General features: G+C 46.0%; 1 protein-coding gene and 1 non-coding gene across 4 annotated transcripts in view; both read left to right on the forward strand.

The window, feature by feature from the left end:
- The window catches only part of Scap (SREBF chaperone), a 59,322-nt gene that overhangs the window by 20,413 nt on the left and 12,653 nt on the right, over positions 1 to 26,256 (forward strand). For all 3 annotated transcript variants that reach the window (XM_047532336.1, XM_047532338.1, XM_047532337.1), the window contains exons 2-3: positions 445 to 664; positions 16,167 to 16,296. In XM_047532336.1, coding sequence (XP_047388292.1) covers positions 543 to 664; positions 16,167 to 16,296 — 252 coding nt within the window. In that variant the 5' untranslated portion in view covers positions 445 to 542. The remainder of the gene's footprint in view (positions 1 to 444; positions 665 to 16,166; positions 16,297 to 26,256) is intronic.
- LOC124969631 (U6 spliceosomal RNA) lies at positions 12,887 to 12,993 on the forward strand. Its single transcript, XR_007106005.1, has one exon. It is a non-coding gene; the product is annotated as a U6 spliceosomal RNA (small nuclear RNA).

Here is a 26,256-nt window from a genome sequence, read left to right on the forward strand (position 1 = left end):
GGGAGGTAGCATCCTGTTGCAAAGGTTTTTTCCAAGGATTTCTGTCAACGTGGCCTGTGCACAGTGGGGCACTGGAGGATGTGCTAAATGCCCATGGCAGAGAGCAGCTGAAGGTGATGTGTATTACCCAGTTGTGCTTTTCTGTGCCACATGTGAAAAATTCTCTCTGGGGAGTGGCCTTTTAGAAATAGCTAAAATAGAAGAAGGTTGAGAGTTTATAAGCAGAGCTATAGGGGAAGTTCTTTGGCTTCTTGGATTACACTGATTGGAAAGTGGCTCAGAGTTGCTGGAGGGATTACCATGGGTGTATGTGTGTAGACCCCAGTCTCCAGACCTGTCATATAGGCATCCTGGAACTGTTCACATAACTGCTACCTGCCCCAGCACCCCTGGTGTGCAGAGCCAAGTACTCTTTGTTAATTGGCTTTTCTCCCTTCTGCCCAGGTTTCTGCAGATGGTATCCATTATCAGTGATTTCCAGCATCTGCCAGGCTGATCCATGGTCACTTTCCGGGATGGCAGCAAGGTGACTTCAGCTGAGGATGACCCTGACTGAAAGGCTGCGTGAGAAGATATCTCGGGCCTTCTACAACCATGGGCTGCTCTGTGCATCCTACCCCATCCCTATTATCCTTTTCACAGGACTCTGCATCTTAGCCTGCTGGTACGTTTCTGGCCCTGGATTTAGTGGGCCAGTGTCTTGGGACAATAGTTTTCCTGACCTTAACTGCTATGGAGCCCTTGAACTCTGGGCTTTTTATGCAATGGGCACAACACTGCCTTTGTTTTGTTTTGTTTGCAGTACTGGGAATTGAATATTGAATCCAGGACCTTGTGCTTGCCTGGCAAGTACTTTATCACTGAGCTACATCCCCAACCCCTTTTTATGCAGTGGGCACTTGAGCTTATTATAGTTGCTGAGTGGAGAGCTCTACTTCTGGGGTGTTTAGCCAATAAAATTAAAAAGTCCAGACTGGTCCTGACTTGATGATTTGCCACATTTGTTCATGTCACAAGTACTGTCTCAAAATAATGTTCAGCTGGGCACAGTGGCACATACTTGTAATCTCAGCTACTTAGGAGATGAGGCAGAAGGATCATAAATTCAAGGCCAACCTCAGCAACTTGGTGAGACCCTGTCTCAAAAAAAAAAAAAAAAAGGGCTGGAATGTATCAGTGGTAGAGTGTCCCTGGGTTCAATACTCAGTACTAAAAAAAAAAAAAGTACGGATATTTGTAAGACACTCAGAGATAATTTAAAAACGTGATGATCTAATTTTCTTTCTTAACAGTGGCATTTTCCTTTTAGTACCTGGTTAAGAACAGGAGCCTTCAAGTGCAGTGCCAAATCCTTTTGATCAATTTCTTGGTTACCCTCTTGCTGACTGACTTAGAGACTTGCTTCTCTACTCTCTAGTTATTTTCCCTCCCTCCATCCGTCCCTCCCTTCCTTTCTTCCTTCCTTCCTTCCTTCCTTCCCTCCCTTTATGTGTGTGTGTGTGTTGGGGATTGAACACGGGGCGGGGGGTGCTTAACCACTAAGCCATATCCCCAGACCTTTTTATATTTTTAGAGACAGGGTCTAGCTAAGTTGCTGAGGCTGGCTTTGAACTTGCCTCAGCCTCCCAAGTCACTGGGATTACAGGCATGCGCCACTGTGCCTGGCTTCCTTCTGATCTCTTGCTGATCCCTGGGGTCTGCTGTGTTGCCAAGGACTGTAGTGAGAGCTGTAGGTGCCTTTGGTACCAGCCTGTGTTTCTTAGGGCCTCCCAGAAGCCTGAAGACTGGCTGGCAGGGTTGTAAAAGGAGGGACTTGATGTAAGATGATACCTGATGACCCTTTGCTCTAGAATACTGACGGCCATGTAGAGAGCACACCTCACTGTTCTTTCCTCTGGAAAGAATCCTGGTTTCCAGATTCATTGTGTGTCTAGCATGTGCAGGTGGTGTCAGGCTGTACTGGAAGGAGGCTTAGGACAGCGCCTACAGTTCAGTCCTCTTGTAAATGGTCCCAAGTTCTCCCCTCATCAGGAGGGAAAAAGGAAGCGTCACCTGTGGAGTGTGTCCTAGTGGGTGACTGGTCGGCGCTTCAGTTATGTAACAAAGATTTCACCTGTCCTCAGGGTAACCTTATGAAATGGTTCACTTATACTTCCATTTAATAAAGGGGGTTGGAAGTGTAGAGATTTGTCGAGTCCACAGCTGATAAATTGGGACACTTGGGTTCCAGGCCCCCATGGCACTCTCACCCTGCCTCTCCTCACTGGCTTAGTGCACTTGTATTGGTGTTGAAAGTCTGCTAAATTGGATGAATTAGGAATGTTCTGGCAACACAGCTTTTGTTTTCTCATTCTTTTCCTGAGTTAATTGACACCTCTCTCTTGAACTTTCAAAGTCGTACTTTCTAGGGCTGGCCTATAGGCTGAGGTGGTTTCCAAACCATCAGTCACCTGGAGGACACATTAAATACAGATTGCTCAGTCTTACTCCAGAGTTTCTGATTTCATCAGGTCTGGGATGGGCCCCCAAATTTGCTTCTGACTGGTTCCCACACCAGGAAACAGTATGCTACCTCTTTCTTGAAAAACTTCCCTGACCTTCTGCCACATCACTCAGCTAAAGTATTTCCTTTTTTCTTTTTTGGGTGTTAGGGATTGAACCCTGGGCTTTTGCACATATTAGGCAAGTGCTCTATTACTTGACTAAATCCCCAGACCAAGTGTTTCCTCTCTTATTCTGATTTCTATAACAGTTTGTGGCAGTACTCATGGTCATTGTCACTCATATTGCCTTCTGTTGAAGAGGTAAGTTGTTATTCTCTTTTTCACAGACAGCCTGAGCTACAGGAAAAGGGAAGGGTGTTTCTTCTTTGCCATTTGTCTCTTGGATACCTAGCGTAGTGACTGGGACCAGGCAGTTTCCTGGTAGCAGTTTAATGTGTGTGGCAGCTGTTGGGTGCAGTTGGGTCTTATCTTTGAATGAGTAATTTGATATACAAGTGTTTCAAAATAGACTGTCCTTGGATATACAGCGTGAGGCCTCTGCTATGAAAACTCTATGAGATGGCCAAGGCCTCTAGTATGGAGGACACTTCCCCCACTTGGGGTGAAGTAGAATGGGATAGGGGCTGGGCGCACAATGGCACATGCCTGTAATCCCAGCAGCTTGGGAGGTGGAGGCAGGAGGATCACAAGTTCTAGACTCGTCTCAGCAATTTAGTGAAATCCTCAGCAACTTGGTGAGACCCTGCCTCAAAATAAAAAGTGAAAAGGGACTGGAATGTAGCTCAGTGGTAAAGCACCCCTGGGTTCAAACCCTGGCATGCTGCCCCACCCCCTGCAAAAGAAAAAAAAAAAAAGAATGGGATGGACTAGGGAATAGGCAGATGGAATATTGACACTATTTAACTACCAGTGCAACTCACCTGCAGCTGAGTTGGACAAATGTCCACCTTCCATTTAGCAGCTGGCTGAACCCCTGTTCTGAGAGAGGGGGCGAGGCTCAGGCTTGGGCTCATGGGAGGGAAGAAAGATCAGCTTTTGTTGACTACCAGCTCTGTGGGTCATCAGGTGCTGTCACACGTGTCAGGTACTTCATTTAGTCTCTAACACCCTTGGAGATGATTGTTTTCCCCTGGTTCTTTGAAAGATGAGATTTGCCTCCCAGAGCTAGGAAGTAGTAAGTGCAGATCTGTGTGCATCCTTTCTCCACTTCACCACGGGGATGTGAACTTTGAGGGTCACGGGTGCTGCTGTCTTTCATTGTGAGGAGTTTACTCCCTGAACAAGAGGCCTGAGGTTTCAGCTTTGATGGGAGAAACAGGACCAGGCAGGGTCTGCCTAGGCAGAAAACAGGCTATTTAGGAGAGTGGCAACTATGCAACAGAAAGAGAAAGCCCAAAGGAGGATTCACCTAAAGGTGGCCAAATTCAGCGTAGAGACAGCCCTTTCCTTCAAACCCACCGTGTTAGATTGTAAGTGTAGCTCGTGATGAAGCACTTGCCTAGTATACCCAAGCCCTGGGTTCAGTCCCCAATGCTGCAAAACAGCAAAACCAAAAGCAATCCCTCCCATCTCAGCCCAGGGTCATTGGTTGGATAATGTGCACAGCAGATGCGACCTAGCCTAGGTACAGAGGGCAAAGATGAGAACACCTGCCCAAGCCTGCAGGAAGAATAAGCACCATCTTCTCCCCTTTTTACTGATGATAGCAGATGATCAGTTATTACCTCAGAATCCACTGATTCTGGGACTCTCTGGCCAGGAGACCAAAGATGCTGGACCCAGGATTCAAGTCTCACTATCATCTTCCGTCCTGAGAATCTTTTCTGTCCAGAGTGGCTCTGCCTTTTACCAGAGTCTCAGGTGCCTAGAGGAAACTGTGCGTGATAGACAACATTTAGTAGTTTGGTTAGATATTCAAGTTCCATTTAGTGGCTTTTTGGTCCTCCTGGGATGAAAAATTTGTTCAGCTTGCATCCAAAGGACTACTGCACCTAATATCCCTGTTTGCATCCAGCAGTCACCTGAGATGTAACAACACTTTTGCTCACTCCTATTCACCACCACTGGGTCACCAGAGCAGGGCTAGAGGGAATGATGACTAGTGACAGCTTAGGAATGTGCCCTTCTCCATCAGGCAGAAGACTGCTGGGAGAAAGGGGTGGGTGTACACAGGAGTCAGAATTCCTTCAAATAGCACCAAGGGTGTGTGGCTTTCTCTGAACTGTTGTGGCTGTGGGTTTCAGTGACTGAGAGCTGAGGACACTACTTCAGATGACCTCCGTGCTGAGCCTTGGAGTGAGCTGTTGTTAGTGTTCTTCCTGCTCGGCCCCTAGGTGAAGCGCCTGCTACTTTCCTTTGGGAAAATCTGATGAAACTGGTAGCAAATGGGCACTCTGGCAAGAGCGGTCTGTTTACATTTCCTAGAGGTTAGGGCCACTGGAACTCAAGGGGTGGCCCAGCAAGGCAGAGGGTGCTGTTGCTCTGGACCTGTTGTAGTGAGTGGGAGGTACACCACAGGGTAAAAGAAGAGGGTGCCAGGCTAGTGGGACCCCCCCCCGCTTGGCCCTGTGCAGGTCAGAGAGTGATGCTCATGGTGAGACGGCGTGGGTTTCAGCTTGGAGAGGAGCTTGGAATCCTGGCACAGGCACACGAAGCCTCCTGAAGGCTGGTGACCCTGCCAGTGCTTGAGAACAGGCTTGGTCCCTCCCACTCCTGTTTCTCTGCAGGAGTGGTACCGTCAGGCAGACATCTCGGTTGTGATGGCCTCTGCTTCTCAACTTCCCCCTCTGTCCACATGTCCTTCATGATTACCATGGTCCCTTTGGTCACACACAGGGGGCTGTGTAACAGATTCCCTCTTTCTCTGCTCAAGTGACCATTCTCTGGAAACATTTATATGTTCTTTTCTTGAACAAGAAATAAATAGGAGTAAAGGAAGCCCAGTCTGCCTGTGTTGTGGTTGGTCAGGCTGGATAGCTGATAATGAAGTTTCAAAGCATCTTTTTTTTTTTTTCGGTGTTGGTACTAGTTGAACCCATGGGCACTTTCCCACTGAGCTCCATCCCCAACCCTTTTTATCTTTTTGTTTTTGGACAATATCTCACTAAGTCATTGAGGCTGGCCTCAAACTTGTGATCCTTCTGTCTCAGCCTCCCAAGTAACTGGGATTATAGGTGTACCCAGCTCAAAGACCTCTACCCTAAAGCCTGGACTTGAGGCCAGTTGGCCAGCTTTCTGCAGCTGTCCATGGCACTGACTCTTTCAACCAAAGCCAGAACCCTTTCTAAATAGAAGTAACCCCTAGCTTCACAAGCCCCATAAAAGCTCTGAAAGTCCTGCAGGGAATTGGAAATTTGCAGGAATACCCCTTAGTCTTTCACTCTCTTGTGCCTAGTCCTGCATTGTTCTCCCCAGGAAGGAAAGCAAAGGAGCATCTCCCACCTCTGATATCTCCACGGTGTCTGGTGTGACATCTCTGGTCGTTTCTGTGGTCACTGTCTCTGCATGTCTTCAGTGAGTCCTGAGCATCCTATCACAGAAGACTGGGGTGAGAACAGGAAGAGCGTAGACCCAATACCATCTGCATAACTTGTGGGATCAAATGCAACATGAAAATGCAGGGCTGTATATTCAAAAAGCAGGAGGAAAGCATCATTAAAGGTACTAAAACGTACTTGAATGGAAGTGGGTCAGAGGCCAGGATGTCCACCAGGTGTGCTGTGGTGCTGCCCTCCAGGGATGCTGCACCTGGAGGTGCAGCAGGGTGCACACATCTGGCCCAGCTCTCCTTGCTTTTGTGCTCAGGCCCCTGCCAGAGGGTGGCAGCCAACACAGTACCTAAACTGGGAGGGGAGGCCAGGGCCAGGGACGCAAGGATGGTGTTTGGGAACCTGACCCCCAGAGGAGGAGCACAAGAGTCACACCCTAAGCCCGCAGCAGTACCACTGGATTTCACTTGCAAACACAAGTTTTGATGTGGTCTTCTCTGAGACATGAGTTTGAGTTCAGGGGGCTTACATACAGGGTGAAACAGCACTCACAGGGAGACGGCAGGGTGGGTGCATCACCCCGCAGGTTACTGCCCTGAGCTGCTGCGTGCGCTTGCCGGGGACACAGGAGGCTATGGACAGCTCAGTGCTCCCCACCTGAGAGGGGAGCTCGACCATCTAGCCAGGGCTCTGCACACTCTTTATATACATATGCATATACATATATATATATATATATATTTTTTTTTTTTTTATTTTTTATTTTTATTTTTTGTGGTGCTGGAGATTGAACCCAGGGCCTTGTGCATGCAAGGCAAGCACTCTACCAACTGAGCTATATCCCCAGCCCTATCAAGGGCCAGGTGGTGTTATGGGGCGCAACTTAAGAACAGATCGATCACCACTGAGAAGTCCAAATTTGAGAGTCTTTATTAAGCCAGTTGGCCGACTGTCTCACACAATGCCCCAAAAAATGGCTATTGGGAGAACAGCCCTGACCACAGGGTCGTAGGGGTTCTTATACCAAAAATCACATCAATCATAAGTGTCTGTTGCTGTGATTCAAAATTACACATTAACATCATGAGATCATTGACAGAGGGGGCAGTTGGTCAAAATGACCCTTACCTAGGTACAAACTAAAGAATGGTTACTAACATCCACACAATCACTGTTCACATGGTACATTGTTTAGGAGCAATAGGAATCAAAAGAGAGCAATTTTTCTTTACATAGGAATTATCATTTTGTGTTGTTAAACATGTCACACTAAGTAACTGATGATGGGCACAGAGGCGGGGTGTTCCCATGGGAGAAACTTATTTCCTACATAACATGGAATCTCAGAGTAAAATGGAGTCTGTTTAGTTATTTCCCTTAGAGTCTGGCCGATAACTTCTCATGGAGTCATATCTGTCAGCCCATCACAGTGGTAAATATTATAGGCTTTGTAGGTCACGTGCAGTCTCTCCTTTAAAAATGTGAAAACTATTCTCAGGTCACAGATAATACAAAAACAGGCCATGGTTGGGGGTGTAGCTCAGTGGTTGAGTGTGTACTTAGTATGCACAAGTCCCTGGGTTTAATCCTTAGCATGAAAAAAAAAAAAAAAAAAAAAACATAACCTGACTGAATTTGGGTTGTCTTCTGCCAGCTCCTGACCTAGCCGCATGAGCTGCTGGTTAACAGCTGCTTCCTACTAACCCAGAGGGGATGAGCTGGGTTTGGTGGCACACTCCTGTAATCCCAGTTACTTGGGAGGGCTAAAGTAGGAGTATTGAGACCAGTCTCACTCAGGAGCTTAGTGAGACCTTAGTCAGCTTAGCAAGAACCTGCCTCAAAAAGGGCTGGTGGGACTGGGGAGATAGCTCAGTTGGTAGAGTGCTCACCTCCTAAGCACAAGGCCCTGAGTTCGATCCCCAGCACCGCAAAAAAAAAAAAAAAAAAGGACTGGGGATGTAGCTCAGGGTTTAAGTGCCCCTGGGTTCAATCCCCAGTACAAAAAATAATAATAATAATAAATTAAAAAATCAGAGGGCATGAGGGTAGGGCACCAACAGCTTCTGAGAAGGTCTTGGGTGCCCCTGTAGGGATAGGCCATAAAGGTGAGACAGCAAAAGAGTGTGTGGCCAATGGGTGAAGAAGGGTAACAGTCACGACAGAGCCAACTCTGTAAGCCACATGTAGAAGTTTGAACTTCAGTTCCACAGATCTGATTAGGAGATAAGGAGGTGATTTCAGGACTGGAATCGGTGAGTCAAGCTAGGCCAGTGAACGATTCTAGGTGAGAGTTGATGGTTGCTTGGTTTAAGAGGAAGCCATGGAGGTGGTGAGACATGGTTGATTCCTGATGTGTCTTGATGGTGAAACCCTCAGGATTTTCTGAGTACCAGATGTGGGATGTAGGAGAAAGGAGTCAAGATGAAAGTGCTTGGACTGAGCAACAGACGGGTGGAGCTGAGACAGGAAAGGCAGGAGGTTTTAGAAAACTGCTTTGTTTCCTCTGCCCTGTAAGATCAGGGTGCACAGAGATATCATCTGGTTTTAAAGAAACAAGTTTTGCGGAAGCAACATGGGGGTTGGTGGTAGAAACTCCTGGGTAGTTTCTTCCTTAAAAAATGACTTAGGTCTTTGCTTTTTTTCTGATCTAGGAACAATAAGTATTTCTGACTTCTGAAAACTGCTTGACAATTTGCTCCCCGACTTTCCTTTTGGTTTGGAATTTGATCGCTGTGGATAGTGATTTTTCTCTTGCCTTTCACATTTCTGTGGAATTTTTTCTTGATTTTTTTTGTCTATATTAAAAGGAATGTATGGTTCTTAAAATTTTCAAATAAGTCAGCAATGTAGTACAGGGCAGCAAAGCATGATGTTAAGAGGACAGACTGTTCACATACTGGTCTGTCATTTTCTAGTGGGGATGTGCTTCTGCAGGCCTCTTTGGGTTGCTTGAAGCTTAAATGAGTAAATGCATGGAAGGCACTTAGATCAGTGATTGGCACATAGTAGGGGCTCCATAAGAGAAGCCATCATCATTGTGCAGGACAGAAACAGCAGGTCCACTGTGAGTGATAGGAGTCACATGGGGCAGGCACAGGCATTTTGACAGCTCCTGGGAGGAGCGGCCCCAACCTAGTCTTTTGGGAACAGGGAAAGTCTTCCAGGAGAGAGAGATGGTTCAGCTGAGGCCTTAAAATGTGTTGCCATCAAGGAAGCGTGCGCAGAAGGGTTCCTGTGGGTTCACAGCCTCAGAAGCAAGAGGGGACAAATCACAAGGAGTTATGTGGGCTCCAGGGCATGGTTGGAGAAGGATTGAGCCATTTTAAGCTTTTTAAAACCTGTAGATTTCCAAGGGGGAACAAATGGAAGGGAGGGAGGATGGGAATAAGAAAGACAATAGAATGAATCAGATATAACTTTCCTATGTTCATATTTGAGTACATAGCCAGTGTGACTCTACATCAGGTACAACAAGAATGGGAAGTTATACGCCATGCATGTACAGTATGTCGAAATACACTCTACTGTCATGTATAACTAAAAAGAACAAATTAAAAAAAACAACAAATCTGTGGACTTCTAAGAGACTTTATCCTAGAAAGTGGACACTGACATGTGCTACCTTTGGGTCTCCTCCTGCTGGAGTGTGCCGACTCCTGGGTTCATAGAAACAGGTTGTGTTTAGTCAGCGTACTTTTGAGCAGCATGTGTGGAAGATGAGCACAGATTAAGAAAGTGTACTGCTGCCTTTGTCTTGCAGTGGAGCCGAAGCTCCAGCAAACCTAGCTCTGGCTCCAGTGCTGCCCTGGCCAGGCATTGTGTGGGCCTTTCCCTAGTAGAATCTCAGGTATGTCCAGAAACAGCCTTGCTTGCCTACTTCCAAGCAGCCAAGCCTTGGCTTTTTTTTGGACCTCAGGAGCACTCAACCACCAAACCACATCCATAACCCTGTTTTGTATTGTATTTAGAGATGGGGGTCTCCCTGAGTTGCTTAGCACCTTGCTGTTGCTGACGCTGGCTTTGAATTTGCGATCCTCCTGCTTCAGCCTCCTGAGCCACTGGGATTATAGGCATGTGCCACTGTTCCTGGCTGAACCTTGGCTTTCAAAAGCAGTGAAAGAGAAGCAACTCTTCATGTACAGGGGGATCTCAATAAGATTAATAGCTGATTTCTCCTCAGGAGCCATGGAGACCAGAAAGCAGAGAGTTTTTTAAGTTCTGAAAGAACAATACCATTAAGCAAGAATTCTGTATTTCACAAAACAATTCTTCAATAATAAAGAAGTTAAGACATTTCCAGATAAAAGCTGAGAGATTTATCAGTCAACCTGCCCTATTAAAAAAAAACTTAAAGGAAACCTCAGGCTAAAATGAAAGGACACTGAATGGTAATTGGAAACCATAAGGGAAAATAAGGAACATTGACTGATAAAGGTAACCAGCATTACAGTACTTTTGGTTTGCTTTGTAACTTCTTTTTCCTTCATGATTAAAAAGGAATTATTGCATTAAGCAATGATTATACATCAGTATTAGTGTGTACAGAATGTATAAAGATGTAATGTGAGGATAATGATCTAAGGGGAGAAGGATGAATATGTGTAAGAGCAGAATGTTTCTATACTATTGAAAAGAAGCCCTGGGTGCAGTGGCCAGCAATCCCAGCCGCCCCAGAGGCTGAGGCAGGAGGAGTCCAAGTTCAAAACCAGCCTCAGCAACTTAGTCTCTGTCTCAAAATAAAAATTAAAAACAAAGGGCTGGGGATGTGGCTCAGTGGTTAAGTGCCTCTGGGTTCAATCCCTGGTACCATTCCCCCCTAAAAAAAAGAAAAGAAAAAAAAAAAAAAGCTCCTCAGACTTGGTTGGTTTCATTTGCTTTGTCTTCACATTCACTGATGCTTCCTTTTGCCTGCTCAGATCTGCTGTTGAACCTGTGACAGCATTATTCACAGGTCATTATGAATTTAAGATATTAATTATATTTCCCAAGAGAGTGGAAGCAAAATGGCACACCACAAAAAAGGAAAGAAAAGAAAAAAACAACAGTCTTAGAGGAATTGAGGAACAAAAAAAACATAAGGCATACAGGAAACAGCTGAATGGCAGAAGTATATCCTTTATCAGTAATCACATGAAATGAAATAGATTAAGATAGCCTCTTAAAGGGTGAGATTAGCAGATGAGATTAAAAAATAAGATTCGTATGCATACTATCTACAAAATACTTAAGAGCTGGGTATGATGGTGTAATCTTACTTGCTCAGGAGGCTGAGGCAGGAGGATCACAAGTTTGAGTCCAGCTTGGACAATTTAGTAAGACCCTGTCTCAAAATTAAAGGTCTGGGAACTGGGCATGGTGGGTGGCACATTCCTGAAATCCCAGCAACTCAGGAGGCTGAGGTAGGAGGATTGTGAGTTCAAAGTCAGCCACAGCAATTTAGCAAGGCCCTAAGCAACTCAGCAAGAACCTGTCTCAAAAAATAAATAAATAAAATTTTAAAAAATTACAAAGGGCTGGGGATGTAGCCCAGTGGTAAAGGGCCCCCAGTTCAATCCCTGGTGCCAAAACAAAACAAAAAACAATGGGCTAAAGAAATCCCAGAAGGGAAATTAGAAAACACCTGGAGGTGGTGAAAACAAGACCCCAGTACACCAAGGCTAATGGAATACAGTGAAACAGCAAAGGGAAATAGATAACTATAAATAGATAGGTGGGGAAAGGACTTGGATCTCATATTGAAAGTATAAACAATTAGAAGTTGGGCTGGGGTTGTAGCTCAGTGGCAGAGTGCTTGCCTAATGTGTGAGGCACTAGGTCTAATCCTTAGCACCACATAAAAATAAAGGCATTCTGTCCATCTACAACTACAAAAAAAAAAAATTAAAAAAAAGAGAAGTCAACCAAGAAAAGACAGTTAATTAAAAATCATTAAGAGGAGGAGGTGTGGGGAGGGGACACTCCCTTCCTGGGCCACAGTCCTTTTCCTTGGGGGCACTGCTGACTTCACAGCTTCCTTACATTGACAGGAAAACTCCTGGACCTGAGAGGGAGCAGTATTTTGAAAACCTACTTTTGTGGGGCTGGAGGGTGATGCTCAGTGGTAGAGCAGGGGCTTAGCATCCACAAGGCCCTGGGTTCCATCCCCAGCACCAAAGAAAAAAGGAAAAAAATACCCAACTGCTAATGGAACAAAGCATATGTGCAGGCAGGCTGTGTCAGACCAGGGAGCTGTGACACTGAGGGGCCAAAGGGACCCTGCACTAAGGGAGAACAGTAGGTGGACAGGCCCTGATGGGTGGGCGTAGCTCAGGAAGGGGATAACCCATGGGGCCAAGGTGACCACTAGATAGATGACTGGGTGAGCCTAGCAGGAGGCGGCCTGATAGGCTAAGGGAGCCCATTGACTGGGTGACCAGACAGCCATATATTGGGGTATGAAGATTAAAGTAACGGGAAGTGGCTGGGAAGTTCACATGTAGCCTGGACTAATCTGACCCTAATTCACAGGCTCTGAATTGCTGCAGGTAAACTCCTGGGGATGGCCTGAAGTTTTCCTCTGCTTGGGGTTGTGCCTTCTTCCAGTCTGTCTCCTCTCATTCCCCCTTCTCCCACTCCAGTGTGTCCTTCCACTTTACCACCCACCCCAGTAGAATGTACATTTTCCCCTCACTTTTTATTGGTGCAGTATATTTAGAATGTAAATTTAAAGACAGCAAAGATTCCTTCTGTCTTGTTCACCTCTGGGCCTTGCACAATGTCTGGCCCCGCATTGATGCTCAGATATTTATTGAATGAATGACTACTGAAGGGAACCACCAGGCTACTGGTGCCCCATTATTGGTAGCACAGCTCCCAGAACTGGCAAGATAAGATGTCCAAAAAAGGAGAAGCAGAGTGCTTGCTTTGGCAGCACATACACTAAAAGTGGAACGATACAGAGAAGATTAGCATGGCCCCTGTGCAAAGATGAAAGGCAAATTCATGAAGCATTCCATATTTTTATCCCACTCCTGGGTATATACCCAAAGGACTTAAAGTCAGCATAGTACAGTGACTTGGCCACATCAATGTTTATAGCAGCCCAATTCACAATAGCTAAGCTATGGAAACAACCTAGGTGCCCTTCAACAGATGAATGGATAAAGAAAATGTGGTGTATATACAGAATAGAATATTACTCAGCCAGAAAAAAGAATGACTATGACTTTTGCTGGTAAATTGATGAATCTGGAGACTATCATGCTAAGTGAAATAAAACCAATCCCCACAAAAAACTAAAGGTTGAATGTTCTCTCTGATACGCAGATGCTAACACACAACAGGGGTAGGAGGGGAAAATAGTTGTTCTGTGGACTGGACAAATGGGAATGAAGGGAAGGGAGAGAGGATGGGAATAGGGAAGAGTGGAATGAATCAGACAACTTTCCCGTGTACATATATGAATATACCACAATGAATCTCTACATCATGTAAAACCATAGGGATGTGATCCTGATTAGAATAAGTTATGCTGCATGTATGTATAATATGTCAAAATATACTCTATTCTCACGTATATCTAAAAAAAAAAAAAAAAATAGAAGCAGCAGATCACACTTGGATCCCTCTGCCAAGGGAATTTCATTTTCACCATTTGTCTCCCCTAAGTTGGACATACCCTAGATTGTAGGACGATAGCTAAAGGGGAAATGTTAATGTCTAGTGCTTTTTGTGACCCAATGTAAGCTGATTTTTGCATTCCCCAAAGATGCTTTCATGTTGTATTAATCTCCAGTTCAATTTGAAGAGGACAGAGCTTGAAGCTGACTGCTTGAGTTGAAAACCTAAGTTAATTGACTAAGCTGGGTGACCTTCAACCAGTGACTTAATCATTCTGCGTCTCATCTGTAAAATGGGTATTGTAATAGCACTTACCTCCTAGGGAGAAGTATTCTTAAGGGCTTACACTGGTTCCTGGCGCATACAAGGATCTTACATGAGTTTTCCATTACTGTTCAACCCCTCTCTGGGCTTCTACTTCCATAGCCTAGAAACAAGAGCAGATTCCAAAATACATATTCATATTCTAAAAGGAGAACAAAATCTGACCACATCCTATGATTACTATGCAAACTTGATAGTCACAGCCTAAATTAATTCTTATATTCTATCCTAATTGTTTAAAAGAATCTTCTTTCTTAATCAGAGCATCTTGGAGACAGACTGTTGTGTTATTTTTTTGTATTCTCAGTGCCCAGCACATAATACATACTCAGTGTTTTTTAAATGTAGGTGGGTTGAGATAAGAAGCCAGAGAAAAGTGAAAAATTTATTTTAGTGATAGCAAGGAAACTATGTAATTATTTTGATATTAATGTAGTACATATATTTAAAATTTTTAAAATTTTGTCAGAAGACTTGAAGAGGTATTTCACAGAAGCTACCAAGTGGCCAGTGAGCTTTTGAACAATTTTTAGCATTGTTTCTTCTCAGGAAAATATATATTTTTTTAGAAATTTTTTTTAGATGTTGATATACCTTTATTTTATTCATTTATTTATATGTTCTTGCTGAGAATCGAACCCAGTGCTTCACATGTGCTAGGCAAGTGCCCTACCACTGAGACACAACCCCGGCCTCAGGAAATTATACATTTTATTTTTATTTATTTATTTATTTTTTTTTTTTTTGCGGTGCTGGGGATTGAACCCAGGGCCTTGTGCTTGCAAGGCAAGCACTCTACCGACTGAGCTATCTCCCCAACCCGAAAATATACATTTTAAACCACAGTGAGACTGAAGGCACAGCTCAGTGGTGGAGTGCTCGCTTCACACCCACCAAGCTCCAGGTTCACTGCCCAGCACTGGAAAGAAAGCCCGAGATGCCACTGTCTCCTCTAACACACGGGTAAAATTAATTGGATGGACAGTGTTAAGTGGTAGCAAGGATTTGGAGCCAGAACCTCTATCCTAACACTGGTGATGCTGGGAACATAAGTTTGTACACTTGCTTTGGAAAACTTTGCTAGTGTCTTAATAACCATGTACACTGCAGGACTCAGAAAACCATCCTAGGGGTAGATCCAGCAGAAATCAGAATATATGGCCTCCAAAAGCCACATATAAGCATGACCTTAATAGCTTTGTCCTTAATAGTTCAAACTGGAAACAGCGAAATGTTTCTTGACAGTGGAGTTGAAAAATGCACTGTGACGTATGCCTTCAGTGGAGTTGTACGGATGTATGAAAATGATCCACGGCGCGCAGCAGTGTGCAGGAATCTAGCAGATGTGGATTGAGTGAAAACAGCCAGTCACAAAAGAATACATAAGTAGACTGGATTATTTCACTTATGTGACATTCAAAAATAGGCAAAACTTGGACTGAGACTGGAGCTCAATGTTAAAGCATGTGCTTGGCGCACAAGATTTGTGCATTGAGCTATATACAAGTTATTTGTGAATTTTTAAAATGTTTTATTTTTAAGTGGGACCTACAACAAATTGCATATCTATTTGTTAAAGCAAGGCCAGTTTTGTTGTTTTTGGGGTGTGTGCATGTGTGCGTTTTGGTACCAGGGATTGAACCCAGGGGGCTTTATCACCAAGCCATATCCCCAGCCCTTTTTGTATTTTATTTTGAGACAGTCTCTCTGAGTCGCTTAGGGCCTTGCTAAGTTGCTGAGGCTGGCTTTGGAACTCCTGATTCTCCTGCTTCTGCCTGTTTAGGATTACAGACGGGTGACCGCTTCTGGCCGCAAGGCCAGTTTCTAATTTGCTTAAGATGTGTCCACTTGGTCCGGTGTAACCCACATCCTTGGTGTGTTACACAGTTGTCATGGTCTGCCCCTTTAAGGGGAGCAGTTGCTCAGCCATCTGAATCAGAGTCCATCTGAATTTTACACCCACCCCATAGTTAAGTCTAATTTGACAGGGTTTTTTGTTTGTTTTTATAATTTGTTTTTAGTCCGAGAACGCTCAACCAGTCTATCAACTGGACTTGCTTGTAAGCTTAACGTGACTAACGTGCGTCGGGACAGTCCCGGACCAGGTGACTTCTGGTTTGCGCCCTGAGATTTCGCGGTTCTGGGATTGTCCGTATCTCCCCCTGGCAGGGAGCTTAGTTGCGGCTGCCGTGGTCCCCGCGGCTCCGCCTGCAGAACATCCTCACTCCTCTCTCCTTTCCTTTTATGCCAGCTACCCACTGCTGAAGCTCCCCCTGCCGGGCACGGGACCCGTCGAGTTCTCCACCCCGGTGAAGGACTACTCGCCCCCGCCCGCGGACTCTGACCGCAAACAAGGAGAGCCCAGCGAGCGGCCTGAGTGGGTAGGTGCTCCGCGCGTCGCTGTGCTGGGGAGAGCGCGGCCGGCCGCTGATTGGCCAGGGCGGTTGAGCGCGAGTGGCCAGCTTGCATTCACGTACCTGAACAGAGGTATGAAGGCACCAGAGAGGTTTAGTTATGCATTTAATGAATAACCTTTATTGGAAGAAAGCACCAAATGACGCGGAAGTGTGACTGTCCTACAAAAACGGACCTGCAGTCAACCTAGTGGTGGCCAGCTGGGGCTGGGTCCATACCTGGGCTGCCTACGCACTTGGGCAGGTGTCAGGTGACAGGCCATTTGCTCCTTCCCCTTGGGTGCTCATGAGAACAGCTGAGCTTTGCTGAGTGTTCAATCTTGAGAATCCCTACACTCTTTTAATGTTTGCAGCGTGCACCTAATTCTTTCAGATGTTAGATTCTACTTTATCCTCATGATTCAGTCAGGTAAAAAGTGTAGCATTTTTGATCTTTTTTTTTTTTTTTTACAAGAGGTAGTCAAGTACTTCAGTTATTTAGCTCACGTAGACCAACACTGACCCCAGCTTACTGCTTTTCCTGGGCTGCACTGTTCTCCATTGACTGTCTCTGGGCTCAGTACTTATGTAAATGAGAAAAAAAAACAACAACAACAGTCTCTCCTGGGGACCTGACTTACCGTAACCCTGCTCTCATGATTTGGAACATAAGCACCTTGAGTAGCTCGTCTCTGGACATTTTTCCTGCCGTGTAATGGACAGGGCATGTCCTCCTTATGTTGTGCTTTGGTGGGTGCTGGACTTGCTGAACCTCTTGAGGAGGTAGAGCAGAGTTCAGGGACAAGAGCTCTCCCACCTTCTCTTTGACAGCGAAGGCACCTTTCTACCCATTTTCTTTTTGGTTTAATGTAGCAGCCAAGTAATTTAATGTGAACTTTACTGTTGCTGAAATCGAGACATATCTGGTGGCTCCGTGTATGTGACCACTGCCCAGGGTGTCAATAGGAAGTACACAACCCTGGTGTGGGGGCTCTGCCGGTGAAGGTCAGAGGGAGCATGGTAGGAATCATTTCTATGGCAACCTGTGGCTTCATGTCCCAGCCTGACCATTGGTTCACTGTGCGACCTTCTTGGTTCAAACCTCTCACTTTTGTTGATCTTATAGTGTAGTTTTCTTATAAAACGGAACCGATGGTTTCCAGGTCCTAACAGGTTAGTCTTGTGTCTGCGGACGTTTCTTGGCTGGTGGGGTACATTGGGCCTGACGGTGAGGGACAGATGTTTAACAAGACCCCTATGTGTGTGTGTGTGTGTGTGTGTGTGTGTGTGCGTGCGCGGTTTGCATCTTCTTCCTCAGTGCCCTTCATTGGCCTGGGATAGTGACAGCGAGTGGTTGTTTAGGGAAACTTGAGGGTTCAGGATCAGAAGTGTCAGTGTTCTCTTTCTGATTGGAGCCCCCAGTTCCCTGTAGGATGGATAGGGAGACTTGGGCCTCTGTGTAGTCTTCAGTATCAAATGGCTCAGTGGTCAGTTACCTCACCTCCACTGACTGTCCATGATACAAATACAGGCAGTGAAACTGGAGTGGTCAGGGCTGTTTTAGTTACAGGAACAGAAAACTCAACCCGAACCAGAGTGAGCGAGAAGGGTCTGTTTTGGCTCCTGTAACTCATAGCGGGGGCAGGGCTGCCTTTAAGCTCCACATGGCTTGAGCCTCTCTGGGCTTTGTCCTCTCTGGGTCAGCCCTACCCTTGTTCCTCGCAACAGTGGCTCTAGGATGTAAGGGCGATGTCCTGTGACATCTGTCATCCCATTGATGGCCAGGGCTGATTCAGCTAATCTGGCTGGTTAGGAGGGTGTCCCCTCTCTCCCTCATTGTGTGTCCCTCCCAAAGCTGTGTGCTCAGTGGATGAGGACCACCCTCTCTGATAAAGGAGGACCGTTCTGCAGTCAAGACGACACAGGTAACCATGCTTCCCTGCTAGAACTCCAGACAAGCCCTCCAGGTCCAACAGTGGCTCCAGGAGCTTCAGCCCTGCTGTGAGGTGTTAGAGTGGAACCCAGGACCTCTTGCAAGCTAGCAAGTGCTCCACCACTTAGCCACGCCCCAGCTTTCCAATACACGGAGTCAGGGGAGTCCAGCTGGCTCTGAATGGGGTCACCTGCCTGCCCCATCGCCAAACCCTGTTGCTGAAGGTGGGTGCTTGCTTGCCAACTTCCTCACCTGGCTGAGAAGGTGAGAGGAAGGCTTCCAGAGGGAAAGTGGGGGGCACAAGCAGCACACTGCAGACACACCAGAAACAGGGGCCCCTCCTCCTTCCCTCATCCCCTGCTCCTTTGCCTGTCTGTGGTGTGCCCACAGGATGTTGGGGACAGCTAGAGACCCACTGTCCTTGAGGATATCCTGCTCAGGTTGGGAAGAGAAGACAATTTCTTTTTAAATTTTTATTTATTTATTTATTTTATTTTTACAGACTGCATTTTGAGTCATTGTACACAAATGGGGTATGACTTTTTGTTTCTGTGGTTGTGCACAATGTAGATTCACACCATTCATGTGATCATACATGTACATAGGGTGATGATGTCTGTCTCATTCCACCTCTTTCATACCTCACCCCCTCCTATCTCTCACTTCCCTCTATGTAATCTAAAGTTCCTCCATTCTTCTCTTACCCCCTATCCCCCACCCCCATTATGTGTCATCACCCACTTATCAGGGAAAACATTTGGCCTTTGGTTTTTTGAGATTGGCTTATTTCAGTTAGCATGATATTCTCCCATTCCATCCATTTATCTGCAAATGCCATATTATTATTCTTCTTTATGGCTGAATAATATTCCATTGTGTATATATACCACAGTTTCTTTATCCATTCATCTGTTGAAGGGCATCTAGGTTGGTTCCACAATCTAGCTATTGTGAATTGAGCTTCTGTAAACATTGATGTGGCTGCATCACTGTAGTATGCTAATTTTAAGTCCTTTGGATATAAACTGAGGAGTGGGATAACTGGGTCAAAAGGTGAGTCCATTCCAGGTTTTCTGAGGAATCTCCATACTGCTTTCCAGAGTGGCTGTACCAATTTGCAACTCCACCAGCAATGTATGAGTGTGCCTTTTCCTCCACATGCATGCCAACATCTATTATTGTTTGTGTTCTTGATAATAGCCATTCTAATTGGAGTAAGATGAAATCTCAGAGTTGTTATAATTTGCATTTCTCAAATTACTAACTTCTTCATATATTTATTAATCATCTGTGTTTCTTCGTCTATAAAGTGTCTTCCAGTTCCTTGGCCCATTTATTGATTGGGTTCTTTGTATTTTCGGTGTAAAGTTTTGTAAGTTCTTTATAAATTTTGGAGATTAGTGCTGTATTTGAAGTGCATGTGGAAAAGATTTTCTCCCACTCTGTAAGCTGTCTTTTTACATTATTGATTGTATCCTTTGCTGAGAAAAAGAAGACAATTTTTTTAAAGTTTGAAATAAATATATGAGGGCTGGGCTTGTAGCTCAGTGGTAGAGCACTTGCCTGGCATGTGTGAGGCACTGAGTTCAATTCCCAGCACCACATATAAATAAATGAATAAAATAAAGGTCCATCAACATCTAAAAAAATATTCAAAAAAAAAAAAACCAAAATAAATATATGTTAAAGAGATAAAGGCGGGTCAGGGAGATAGCTCAGTCAGTAGAGTGCTTGCGTTGCAAGCACAGTTCCCTGAGTTCGATCCCCAGCACCGCAAAAAAAAAAAAAAAAGAGAGATAAAGGCACCAATTGAAAGAGTTCCCAGTGGTCAATGCTAGAACAGTTTTTGCCCAAAAAAAAGTATGGAATATATTTGTATACCCAGATTATAAAATAAATATCCTTAAGGCCATCTTGAATCCATTTGATTAACTAAATGTGTAAATGGAGGACATTAGACATATCTCTTAGGTAAGAAAATTCTAAATAATTTAAAAAATATTTTTTAGTTGTAGATGGATGCAATACCTTTATTTATTTATTTTTATGTGGTGCTAAGGATCAAACCCAGTGTCTCACACATGCTAGGCAAGTGCTCTACTGCTGAGCTACAGCCCCAAACCTCTAAATAATGTATGTAGCTACCCCTCCTTCAGGAAAGTCAAGCATAACTCCCCACTTCCCAGGTGTGGACTGCACATAGCGACTGCCTGCCAAAGAGTACAGAACTGGTGCACGCCTGCCAGTGACTTGGGAGGCCGAGGCAGGAGCATTGCAAGTTTGAGGCCAGCCTCTGTAACTTAGTGAGTCCCTGTCTCAAAATAAAACAAAAAGGACGGACTGTAAAGCACCCCTGGGTTCAGTCCCCAGTACCAAAAAAAAAAAAAAAGAAAAGAAAAAAGAAAATGTACAGTATGGAGAGAGGAAGAGTGACTCAGTGAAGAAGCCTGAAACCTGACAGACAGCTTTTCATCAAGGTGACAGAGGTTAACCACAGTAACGAGTCATACCAGTGGTATGTGCTCTTGATCTGTGAGGAGGAGGACTCTTTATCTCTGGGATCTTCCTCCAAAACCCATAACCCTATTCAAATAAGTAAAATATCAGACAAATCCCAGTTGAGGTTCACCCTGCAAAATACCTGACCAACACTCCTTAAAACAGCAGGGTAACTGGGTATAGTGGCGTACACCTGTAATCCCAGCCATTCAAGAGGCTGAGGCAGGAGGATCGAAAGTTCAAAGACAACCTCAGCAACCCAGCCAGGCCCTAAGCAACTTAGCAAGACCCTATCTCAAAATAAAATATAAAAAGAACTGGGGATGTGGCTCAGTGAATAAGCACCCCTGGGTTCAATCCTGGTACCAAGGCAGGGAAAAATCGATATCAAAAACAGGAAAGTCTGAGAAACTGTCATAAGCTAAGAGAAACCTCAGGAGATGTGACAATGAAATATAATATATTGTCCTTGATGAGATCCCAAAAGACAAAAAGGACGTTAGGCAAAAACCAGGGAAATCTGAATATCCTTTAGTTTTGGAAGGAAGACTACAGAGATCAAGTGTTAATCTTTTCACATCCCCCCTTTTTGTTTTTGTGCTGAAGATTGAACCCAGGGGTGCTCTATCTACCACTGAGCTAGGTCTCCAGCCCTTTATATCTTTTATTTTGTGGCAGGCTCTGGCTGAGTTGCCCATGCTGGCTTTTTTTGTATGTGTATACTGGGGATTAAACTCAGGAGCACTCGACCACTGAGTCACATCCCCAGCCCATTTTTGTATTTTATTTAGAGACAGGGTCTCACTGAGTTGCTTAATGCCTTGCTTTTACTGAGGCTGCCTTTGAACTCAGGATCCTCCTGCTCAGCCTCCTGAGCCACTGGGATTATAGGCGTGTGCTACCACACCCAACTTTCCAAATTTATTTTTAAAATTCCGTACATTAAGGTTCAGTCTTGGTGCTGTGAGGTTCTTGGTACTCTGAGTTGTTGAGTTTGTGGTTCAGCCTTTCTAATAGATGTATGGAGAAATCTCACTGTGGTTTTAATTTGCGTTTCCCAGATGACTCGTGATGTTGCTCACCTTTTCAAGGGAATGTTGTGCTTGGCCATCTTCACTTTGTGCTGTGTGTTTGCGTGTTCGGCTCTTTTGCATTGGGTTGCTTTCTTTTCATGTGGTTGTGGTTTCATGTGGATCTGCGTGCTGGGAGCAGGGCTCTCTTCTCCTCCTTTGCTGAGGGGACCCTCCCCAGGGTGGGTGGGGAGGCAGCCTGCAGTTGGCAGCCTGCGTCTTCTCCAGAAATGTCTCTAATTGACCCTGCCAGGTCCTTGTGCGGAGTTTGGTGCATTCTGTGTTGGAGTCAGGGCCTTTTAGGGCCGGGAAAGGACAGCTCACCCTGGGCAGAGGGCAGGTGTTCCCAGAGGAAGAGGAGGAAGAGCAGCAGAAACGGCAGAGACTCTGTGACCTTGGGCAAATTACTTAACACTTTTTTGCTTTAGTTTCCACAATCATAAAATGTGGACAATAATTATACCTACATTAAACACTGTCACAAGGGTTAAGTGAAGGAATGCAAAGACTTAGCCCAGTGCCTGCCCATTGTTTGCATTCAGCAAATGTCTGTGATTGTCATTGTCTTTCATTAGGTCTGGCTGGCCAGAGCAAAGGTGGAGAAGGAAGGTTCACCTACCTGGACAGCCCTGCACTGTGACTAGTGTGACAACAGGCTTCCCAGCTCAGTGCCACTTCCTCCGGGAACCCTTCCTGGCTTTGACCTGTGTGCCTGGTCCCTGCTCTCTCTTGACACCCTGCTGGAGTCATTTTCATGCAGATTACAGCGCTCATGTTTTACACCTAGCGATCGCTCAGGGAAGGTCTACTGTTTTTCTTTTTTATTGGTGCGTTGTAGTTGTACCTAATGGTGGGATTTGTTGTTACAGTCAGGAAAGTTTTCTTGTTGAGTAAAGAAACAGCAGGCTTGTTGAGGAGACAGCGAGTCTGCAGTTTTTCTTGGAGCATGGTAGGTGGTAAGGTAGGTGGGATCAAGTTGAATCTGGGCTGTTGAGTTTAAACTTTAAATTTGCAGGCAGAGGAAGCTGTCCCTTCGAGGCATTGCTGGTCGTGTCATTGGTAAGAAGACTGATTTTATTGAAGGCTGAGATGACTGTGCCTGGCACACCAGATTGTCTTCATAGTTTTAAGGGGTGACATTTCAGCCAGACACTTATTTTGGTTGCTACTCAGTGGTCTGGTGAGGCCTGAGGGTTTATTCCCATTTCCCTGAGTGAGTCAGGAAGGGGCTAAGGCTCAGGGAACCCAGAGACCCTTGCCCACGGCACAGAGCCAGGGAGTATTGGAGCTAGAATTTGAACTCAGGTGGGCCTTCTGAGCCTGTCTTCCCTTTTTCCCCGCTTACCCACCCAGGCGAGAGGACAAGGATTGGGGCCCTCTTTAGAAGAGTCCTCTGTATTGTGTTCTGAAGGGAGCCGTAGGTGGGTCAGTGTAAAAGTAACATACCTGGAGTTGGTAGCTCTGTCTACATGTGAAGGAAGGATTATATTTAAAATAGAAATAGAAAATAATTTCTTTCTTTCTTTTTTTTTTTTTTTTTTGAGACAGAATCTCACTAAGTTGCTGAGAGTTTCACTAAATGGATGAGGTTGGTTTCAGACTTTCAATCCTTCTGCCTCAGCCTCTTGAGTTGCTGGGATTACACATGTGCCACCACACCCAGTCTAAACAATTTTAGGGCATAACCTGAGGCCTCCCACACTGACCCGGCTCCCCTAGGCCCGCCTGTCATGGAAACCAGAACCTTCCACCAAGCCCCACCTGGCAGGCCCACAGGGGCAGCTGAGTTGGTTCTGTTGCAGGGCCTGTGGTGGTTGCCTGAACCTGGGCACAGACTTCCTTAGGAACCCCGTGTAGGGCCTTGGTGCTACGAATGGTGGTGGCCAGAGAGGACCGGGTGCTGCCTCTTCCCCCATGCTGCGCATGCTGGGCCTTTGCTCCCGTGGTCTGGTCTCCATGAGAACTCACGGTATTCAGAACTGCACGGGGAGGTTTGCTGTAGAGGAAAAGCAGCCTTGAGAGTGACAGCTCTGGGTTTTAATCCTGCCTCCGCTTGCTATTAGCTGTGTGACCTTGGACACATCTCGTATCTCTGAGCCTGGCTTTTCTTATCTGGGTCCTTGAGGCTGTAGTAATCTGAGCTCAGCTGGGGAAAGCTCTGCCTCCACGCTCACTCACAGGGCTGGCTGTCAGCAGGTCCTCGCAGGCTGTTGAACTGGGGCCTCAGTTCCTCCTCACTGGGTGTTGGATTAAGGCTCCCTTGGTTCCTTGCTCACAATATGCATCTGATTTCATCAGAGCAGTGGTTCCAAAAGACGGGGGGGTGGGGGGGTTAGTCATAGTGTTTTGTAACCTAATCTCAAAAGTGACATCACTTTGGTGTATTATCAAAAGCATATCAGTAGATTCAGCCTGCTTTTAAAGGGATGGCATCACACAGGGGCATGAACCACAGGAGGCACTGTTTACTGGGGGCATGTTAGAAGGTTGTCTTCACTGCCCCAATCTAGTCAACAGTGCCCCCTTTTCGGTTTTGGTACTGAGGATTAAACCTAGGGTATTTAACCACTGATCTACATGCCAGCCCTTTTTATTTTTGATTTTGAGGCAGGGTCTTGCTAAATAACTGATGGTTTTGCTAAGTTACTGAGACTGGCCTTAAACTTGGGAACCTCCTGCCTCAGCCTCCCAAGTTACTGGGGTTACAAATGTGTACCGCCATGCATGGCTCAGGACCCCCTTTCTGCACACAGTGCTTGGATTCTGTTGTCCTTGAGCCTCCTCTGTCTTGTGTTCAGGACCCCATCTTTCATGTGTCCATATCTATTTCTAACTCGAGCGTCAGTAGGGATGGTGAGTGATTTAGAGGCTCCCTGCCTTCCCCCCACTAGCATTTGCCTCTCACTCTCAGAGGGTCTTAGGTACAGAGGCCTAAAGCGCTCCACAGCTCATGTCCCCAGGAACAGTCCTCAACCAGTAAGTGCAGGAGCCAGCAGGTAATCCCTCTGCTCTCATCTCTCGGGTATCCACAGAGGTCACTTGCTCAACACCCCAGGTCTTTGGGGGTAGGTGCTTGAGATGAAACCCAGGGGCTCTTTAGTACTGAGCTACACACCCCATCCTTTTTATTTTTGACTCAGGGTCTCACCAAGTTGCCCACACTGGCCTTGAACTTGTGATCCTCCGGCTTCGGCCTCCCAAGTGACAGGGATTATAAGTGTGTGCCACCATGCCAGGCTCTTGACCTTTTGTCAGCTGCCTCCCTTCCCTGTTTCCTACACTGCCCAGATAAATTACTTGTCTTAGGGTTTACTTCTGGGGGCACTCAAACTAAGATAGTCAGTGACAAAACCTAAGCCAATGCCTATGGAATAAACTACCATAAGAGGGTCCCCCCACACCCCCGCCCCGGGTACTAGAGATTGAACCCAAGGGTGCTTTACTACCGAGCTACATCCCCTTTTTATTTTTGAACTTGAGACAGCGTTTCACTAAGTTGCCCAGGCTGGCCTTGAACTTGTATGATCCTCCAGCCTCAGCCTCCTGAGGGCCTACTGGGTACGCACCAGCGTGTAAACTGTGAGAGGATTTTGGCGGCTGAAGAGGGAATGTGCAGGCACGTATGTTGGATGGTGAGTTGATGAGAAATGATCAAGCCAAGGTCTTGAAAGGGCTGGAAAGATGTGAAATCCCTGCTTGGGAGGTTCATGGATGTCAGTGGAGGAGGCCTGCCTGAGGCCTGGCTGTGCGGAAGCCCCACTTGTGCATGGTTCTTGTGTGCATGGTTCTCGTCTGGGCGGGCTTCCCCCGGCCGGGGCTTTTCTTTGACTGTTGAAGTGCAGACAGTTGGGCTGGGCCTTGTCCTGGCCCACCTCTCATTTTCCCTGTAATTTCCTTTATTCCTGCCGGTCTCTGTGTTCTCAGTGTCCTTTGCTCATCAGATGCCCTCCCTTGCCCATCCTGATAGCCACTCGGCCACAGCTGACCCAGTGTGTGTGGTAGGGGTGCGCCCTGACGATGCTGTCACTGGGGTTTGCGCAGGTGGACGCTTGTCACTGTGTGCTTTTTGTACATCCCGTGAGGGTGGATGGCAGGTTCTAGTGAGGAAGTATAGTGAGGAGACCTGTGTTTGAGTCCCTGTCGAATCCTGGAACCCCCAACAGGCACTGCACAGGCAGGACTGTCGTGGGTCAGACAGAATGATGCGCCCTGCTGTTTATTGCTGCTGTTTCTGACTCCTTCATCTCTGCACATGCCATTTATATTCCCGTGTGTACATATGGAGGGAGGCTGGTGGGACCTCTGGATGCTGCAGGAGAACGTTGTTATCTCTCTTCCACAATGAGGAAAACGAAACCCAGAGCTTGAATGAAAGTTCAAGCTCTTCCAAGGCCAGGTAGTTGAAGAGCCAGAATTTAAAATGGGGTCTTTTGATCTTCACAACCC

This window comes from Sciurus carolinensis, chromosome 17, assembly GCF_902686445.1.
Source record: "Sciurus carolinensis chromosome 17, mSciCar1.2, whole genome shotgun sequence".
NCBI lineage: Eukaryota > Metazoa > Chordata > Mammalia > Rodentia > Sciuridae > Sciurus > Sciurus carolinensis.